We start from the raw sequence: 7,483 nt of genomic DNA, 5'->3' as shown, positions 1-7,483 counted from the left end.
AGAGCCGCCTCCTGTTCACGTGGACAAAGGAACCCACTAGAGGGAGACACAGGCCAGAAAATCCCTCGACTGTCGGAGTACTAGCCGACTCATTGACTACAGAGAGGGAAGTAGAGAAAAGTCAAGCCGTTCAACAGGACTCTGCATTGTCGTAGCTTCGACTTGTACGTAGGCTTCATATCGGGCCTTCACACACTCTGCGTGTATTATCTGGCTGTCTTGTCGAAATTCTGGCCCTTGCTATCTATATGTTTGTAAGAAAAGGGTGGTGGACTGAAATAAACTTTGCAAAAATACAAAAATGACATGAGAAAAGAAACACAAATTAAAAGAATAGATATTGTCAGTCTGCTGAAAAGCTGCCATTGCAGCAGCATATGCATTGTGCTGAAAAGGATGGAAGCATGGAAACACAGACCAAGAAACTGACACAAATCAAGAAAAACACAAACACACAGGGGTTAAATACCAGTTTATTGCAAAACAAAAAAAAAAAAAAAAGGACTGCGAACAACTCAACGAGAAAGAACACAAGCAAACAACATTGCAAGCAAAAGACAGAAAAACCTTCTTGTTAAGTTTTTCATTTCAATCTGTTTTTTAGAAAACTGCATAAGAAAGGGGTGCACCGGTCCTGGAGGTACTGCAATACCAGGTCGATGCGTGGAGTGGACAGAGCAAGCTCTTCTTCCATCTCCCTGTTCTAAAAATCCATTTAATATATGGTCCCCAGATAGGGGACGTATCAGATATTAAACTGATAAGAACAGATTTTTTTGGTTGAAAATGTAATCTTTATTTGCATAAAAGATATACAAAAAACAATACTTTTGTCGGGGTACATTCTCCCCTGTACTGCGACGCAGCGCATAAATACACTACATTACAATACATTTCCGGTCATACTAATAAATACATTCAATCACATACATTCATTCTGCGGTATGATGCCTGATGTGGTGTGCGGAGTAAGGATACCCCGAGCCATCACATCATGCATGACGCCGCAATACCCCTATAAGCATGAAACTAAGAAACGTTATCTATACGTAGCATGAATCAATCAAACAATATTACATTTCAAAAAGCAACAGGTGTGATAGGGGAGTGGGAGAGTGGGGTAAGGGGAGGGGAATGAAATCACAGGCCCGAAGCTTTATTGAATGGACAAAGACACACAAGGGAGAGTGGGGGAAGGGGAAATCTTCAGACCTCCTCTTCCTCCATGAGATCCATCAGGTTATAGTCTCTGAGCAGACTGTGAACCAGTCTGCGACAGTCCTCAATGGACATCCTCTCCCGCTGGTGGATAAGGCGCTTTCTGGCGCACCATAAAGCGTCCTTAAAGCAGCACAACACCCGCCAGGCGTTGTCAATGTCCTCTTGGGAAAAAGTCCCATGAAAAAGTCCATTCAGCACAGCAAAATGTGTGATGGCAGTCTGTGGGACAAAGTCTCTCAGTTCAGGTTCCAAGGCCCTCAACAGGCTCTGTGCAAATGAGCACTCCCAGAAAACGTGGTAAGACGTTTCCTCATGGATGATACAAAAGGGGCAGTGCCTGTATCTGCACAAGTTTCTGGCATGCATAAATGTCCTGAGTGGCAAACCCCCCTGGACAGCCATCCACGCCAGATCTTTATGCCTGTTGGTGAGTCTCTTTGAAGAAACATTCCTCCAGACCACTTTGCAAGTGGCTGAAGGGAGGCCTGGAACAGTCTCAGCAATGTCCGATGCTCTGATCAACTTGTAGATAGTTTTTGGCTTCCACAAGTCGGGCTTAACTCCATGCAGCCCCAGCTCCTTGATGAACTTGAAAGTGTCCAAGTAGTACCAAGGAGTGTCCCAGTTGTAGGGGATGGAGCTGTCCCATTTGTCCCATCCAAGGGACCTCCAGAGAGGCAGGAGGAAAAAACGGGACATGGAGTTGCCTCCAGAGTCCGAAGTTCTGTCAATCAAAGTTCTGCGGATGCAGTTGCAGGCAAAGAACACCCCCAGTAACGTTGCGATGTCGGGCACGCCCTTACCGCCCTTGAGGGGTTCCTTGAACATGACTGCTCGCTTCACTCTGTCCATCTTGGAGCCCCAGATGAAGTGGAACACCGCCCTGGTGATGGCCTTGCAGGTGTTGACCCGGGGGGGCCAGGCCTGGGCGAGGTACTGCAACACAGGGAGGATCTCGCTGCGGAGTACCAGTGTTTTCCCTTCGATGGTGAGTTCTCTGAGGCTCCATAGTCCAAACTTTTGTCTCATCTTGGACAGTCTCTCCTCCCAAGACTTCAGGGCTGCGCCCTCAGCTCCAAACCAAACTCCAAGAATTTTGATGAAGTCCGCCTTGATGCTGAAAGGGATTGATGCAGAAGAAGGCAGGAACCACTTTCCGAAGAGCATGATCTCTGACTTCCCGCAGTTGACTTTTGCCCCTGAAGCTTTGCCGAAGTCCTCACAGGTCTGGACGAGCGAGTCGATGGAGCGCTGATCAGCACAGAACACCGTTACGTCGTCCATATAGAGTGAGCACTTGACAACCCTTCTGTCCGGTCCCGGTGTGGTGATCCCTCTGATCTCTGGGTTCTGTCGGATGCATTCGGCAAAGAGCTCTATACAGCAAACAAAAAGCAGAGGTGAGAGAGGGCAGCCTTGTCTGACCCCAGAGAGAACAGGGGAAGGGTCAGTTTTCCAGCCATTCACCAACACCGTACTACAAATGTCATTATACATCACATTCACATACGAACAAAACATGTCCCCAAGACCAAACCTGCGCAGAGCTCTGCACATAAACTCATGGGAGACACGGTCAAAGGCCTTTTCCTGGTCAAGACTGACCAGGGCCGCGTGCACACGGCGGCCTCGAATGTACTGGACCGTGTCCCGGACAAGCGCGAGGCTGTCCGCAATCCTGCGACCAGGAATGCCGCAAGTCTGATCCGGGTGGATGATCTGTCCGATGACAGATTTCAGCCTGTTGGCCAGAACCTTGGCGAGGATTTTGTAGTCCACGTTCAAGAGAGAGATGGGACGCCAATTTTTCAGATCCCCTCTCTCCCCCTTACGCTTATACAAAATCGTGATCATCCCCTCCCTCAGCGACGGAGGCATTGTGCCCTCCACCACCATCTCCTCGTACAGCTCGAGCAGGTCCGGGCCAACGAGATCCCACAGCGCTACATAGAGCTCCGCTGGGAGACCGTCGCAGCCCGGGGTCCTGCCTTGCCTAAAGGATCTGACGGCAGAGTGCAGCTCCTCCAGCGCCAAGGGGGCGTTGATTGCCGACATACCTGCAGGATCAATTTGGTTAGTGATACCTGACAAGAACCTGTCGGCCTCAGCCGTATCTGTTTCTTTCGGGGAGTAGAGGTTGGTGTAGTAGTCGCTGACAACTTGCATCACAGCCTCCTTCCCCTTCTGGAGTGTTCCGGTCTCGTCCCGCAGCTCAGACAAGGGAGTGTGTCCTGAGTGGAGTTTCCTGAAAAAGAAAGAGTTACATTTCTCACCTTTCTCAAGATTCTCCACCTTGGAACGGAAGACGAGGTGCCTGGATTCTTCCTCGAAGTGTCCTTTCAGGCTCTTCTTGGTGTCCTCCAGGTCCTGCCTAACGTCCCAGCCGCAGTGGTGAAGGTCCTGCAGGGACTGCATCTGACGTTGCAGTCTCCTGAGTTCCCTCTTCCTGGCACACACTTGCTGGCGTCCCCTTGCCTGAAAGAAGCTGCGTAGCTTGACTTTCACAAACTCCCAGTAGTCACTTACCTTTCTGAAGAACCTCTTGTCCTCCTTCCAGGTAATGTAGGCCTCCCTGAGTTCCTCCAGCAGTTCCTCATTTTCCAGCAGGGTACCATTCAGCTTCCAGGAGCCCGGACCGGGGGCAAAGCCCTCGCCCAGGTCACCCCGAAAGTGAATGGCCCTGTGGTCAGAGAAAAAGCAGGGGACCATGGAGAACCCGCGATGTCTGACTGTCTTGGAGGTGAGCACGAAGTCTATCCTAGAACGCACGGATCCATCAGGACGGCACCACGAATAGTTCACGGAACCTTTCCCTATGGATCCCACGGCGTCCTTCAAGGAAGCCTCCGTGATCATCTCCTTGAGCAGCCTAGACGTGGTGTCGAGCTTTGCGTACATGCTGGAGCTGCGCCCATCCTCCTCAATCGGACAGTTAAAATCACCGCCGATTACTACTGCCCTGGTGGTGACGAGTTGGGTCCGCAGGGTCTGGAAAAGCTCCAGTCGCTCATTCTTATCTGGGGAGGCGTACACGTTGATGAGCCTAACTGGCTCTCCCGCCCACGAGCCGTCTACGACCAAAAGACGGCCACAGACGAGCTCCTGGACGGAGTCAACCGTGAAACGACCACCCCTGACAAGAATGGCTACCCCTGCAGACTTACAATCGACACCCCCGGACCAGTAGGAGGGACCATGGGTCCACTGGGAGGACAGATGAGTGTACCTCCTCGAGAAGGGTAGGGCACACTCCTGAAGCATGTAGACATCACTCTGCTGTGTGGAAAGAAATGTCAGCGCCACCTGTCTTCTAGACGCATCCTTGATGCTCCTAACATTAATGGAAAAGATAGAGATCTCTGCCATCATGTAAAGGAGATGAAGGGGCTAGTTAGCAGGTGGGCTGAACTTACCTCCCCTGAGGGGGGGGTGGTTCTTCCACTGCCTCTTGCGCCTGTCCGGTGTCCTGGTTCAGGCCGCACTCCTCAAGGACGCTGTCCATAAGGTCTTGGGTGAGGTCAGTCTCTGGGGGGGCCAGGTCCTTACCTACCTGCATTTCTCCTTCGTCTTCCCCCGCAGACTCGAGGTCCTCGAGGTCCTCCACCACTGGGTCCAGTCCAGCGATGTCATTTTGCTGGGCCACGGTGGGCCGCTTGGTGGGTTCTTCAGTTGTCGGGCTGTCTAGGTTCCGTTTTCGGCCTTTGCTGGTGGGGGGTGGGGTGGGGGGGGCGGTGGGCAGGGTGGGGAAGTCCTCCATGGAGGACAGGGCGGGGGGGGGCTGGGAGGGGGGAGGGGCAGGGGCAGGTGAGGTCACCTCCGACTCAGGGGGGTTGGGGAGGGATGGGTCGGAGGAGGTGGTAGGGGCCTGGGGAGGGGGGGACTCACCAGTGGCTTTCCGAGGTTCCTTCGCAGTCTTTTCCCCTGGCTTCTTTTTCCCAGCGCTGTCTGGGGCTCTGCCCTTGAGCAGGGCTCCAGCGTAGGACCGGGATCTCTGGGGGCAGTCTCTGTAGACGTGCTCAGCCAATCCGCAGAGGTTACAGGTCTTGGACCTCGGGCAATCCTTGGTCTCATGGCCTGTAGCCCGACAGAACCTGCAAGAAGGTTCCTGACAACCAAAACTTACGTGACCCTGCATGCCACACCTGCGACAGGTCTGGGGCATGTCTGCGTAGTAAAGGAGTCCTGCGGAGGCTCCCAGAGAGAAGCAGGGCTTCAGGTGTTGGAGATCCCCCGAAGGCTCTCTCCTTAACCTGCAAGAAACTGCCCACTTACCTGTCCAGAAGCCGTTGACATCGAGGATTCGGACTGGGTCTTTGGCCACGATGCAAAACCTCTGGAGGTAGGTAGCGATGTCTTTTGCTGGGGTATGGGGATTCCTCATGGACACCGTCACCCGCCTTTCATCCCGTTGAATGGGAGTGTTCGCAACAAAGTTGCGGAAAGGGGAATCCGGGCCACAATTCTTCACCGCTTCCCAGTACCTTCTACAGACCTGTAGGGACACAAAAGTTATATAAAATATACCTTTCATGAAGGTCTGTACGGACAGGGTCTCCGCCTTGCTGAACCCCTGCTCGAGGATCATTTTCTTGCCAAAGATTTCCGGGGTCATGTCGGGGATTCTTCCATCCACCTCCTTCAGCTGCAGCACCACTGTCTGCCTCATCCAGGGTTCCAGGGTAGGAAGCCCGTCTGCGGACCTGGTTGGCCTTGCTGAGCCCGACTGGCTAACGGCCGCCGGGGTGGGGGTGGAGGTTGAAGCGACTTCTCCCGGAGTCTTGGCAGAAATGGCGGAGACATGTTTCTTCTTCCCAGTGCTCTTCCCCATGACGGAGGAGTTCGTCGGTAGTCGCTTCAGGAGAACTTCGGCGGCTTCCTTCTTATTCCTCGGCGTCTTCACTCTTTTGCAGCCTTTAAAAAGGCCCTTGTGCGCCTACTGCCCGAAGGTAGTAGCGCAGAGTGGGGGGGAGGAGGGAAGATCGCAATCTCGTTCCTTGTGGGGGCTAAGCCTCTAACCCAATAGCAGCGAGTAGGTGAAGCTGAATTTAATCAACGATCCTACAAGGCCGAGCAGAGGGTACCCCACAAGGACCAAATGGCTTGGATAGATACAAATGTTTCTCAACGTCCTAGCCGTAAAGCAGAGACACCCCTAAGGGCTAAAGTCGATACTACACTTGATCTTAGCCAAAAGGCCGAGAAGCGATAACCCAATTATCGTCTTTTCCGAGCGAGCGGCGTCCAGGGCGACGTCAATCGCTCGCAGAGATCTGCTGCCTCCCGTCTGGCTCCCTGCTGTTTGCCCAGAGCCACTAATCCTCAGACTTTCACACCTAGCTATGCCTGAGGCCTACTTCCTCCTTCCTATAGCCCATGGTCTAAACACGCCCAGACACCTGTCCATTTAGCACCTTCGGGGTCAAGGCCAGTTTGCTCGTCAATCCAAACTTTAAGCAAGCAAGGCCAAATACAGATTACAAACACATGTATCCATCAGGTGCTCATCGGTGTGCCTAACGAGGGCTAGGATTTGCATAGAGCCGCCTCCTGTTCACGTGGACAAAGGAACCCACTAGAGGGAGACACAGGCCAGAAAATCCCTCGACTGTCGGAGTACTAGCCGACTCATTGACTACAGAGAGGGAAGTAGAGAAAAGTCAAGCCGTTCAACAGGACTCTGCATTGTCGTAGCTTCGACTTGTACGTAGGCTTCATATCGGGCCTTCACACACTCTGCGTGTATTATCTGGCTGTCTTGTCGAAATTCTGGCCCTTGCTATCTATATGTTTGTAAGAAAAGGGTGGTGGACTGAAATAAACTTTGCAAAAATACAAAAATGACATGAGAAAAGAAACACAAATTAAAAGAATAGATATTGTCAGTCTGCTGAAAAGCTGCCATTGCAGCAGCATATGCATTGTGCTGAAAAGGATGGAAGCATGGAAACACAGACCAAGAAACTGACACAAATCAAGAAAAACACAAACACACAGGGGTTAAATACCAGTTTATTGCAAAACAAAAAAAAAAAAAAAAGGACTGCGAACAACTCAACGAGAAAGAACACAAGCAAACAACATTGCAAGCAAAAGACAGAAAAACCTTCTTGTTAAGTTTTTCATTTCAATCTGTTTTTTAGAAAACTGCATAAGAAAGGGGTGCACCGGTCCTGGAGGTACTGCAATACCAGGTCGATGCGTGGAGTGGACAGAGCAAGCTCTTCTTCCATCTCCCTGTTCTAAAAATCCATTTAATATATGG

The 7,483-nt window shown here is 51.7% G+C and overlaps 1 protein-coding gene across 1 annotated transcript; it reads right to left on the bottom strand.

The window, feature by feature from the left end:
• Positions 1 to 1,206: 1,206 nt before the first annotated feature.
• On the bottom strand, positions 1,207 to 3,813 carry LOC309543961 (uncharacterized protein; the record flags this gene model as incomplete). The annotated part of the gene is made up of 2 exons (XM_082276367.1): positions 1,207 to 2,597; positions 3,306 to 3,813. Coding segments are annotated over 2 exons (1,899 nt in total), but the record flags the coding sequence as incomplete, so codon positions are not given.
• Positions 3,814 to 7,483: the final 3,670 nt, after the last annotated feature.

The sequence above is a fragment of the Pelophylax lessonae genome (assembly GCF_965119305.1).
Source record: "Pelophylax lessonae genome assembly, contig: HAP1_SCAFFOLD_547, whole genome shotgun sequence".
In the NCBI taxonomy this organism is placed as follows: Eukaryota; Metazoa; Chordata; class Amphibia; order Anura; family Ranidae; genus Pelophylax; species Pelophylax lessonae.
The sequence above is the reverse complement of the archived record's forward strand: the minus strand, read 5'-3'. Positions and strand labels throughout refer to the sequence as shown.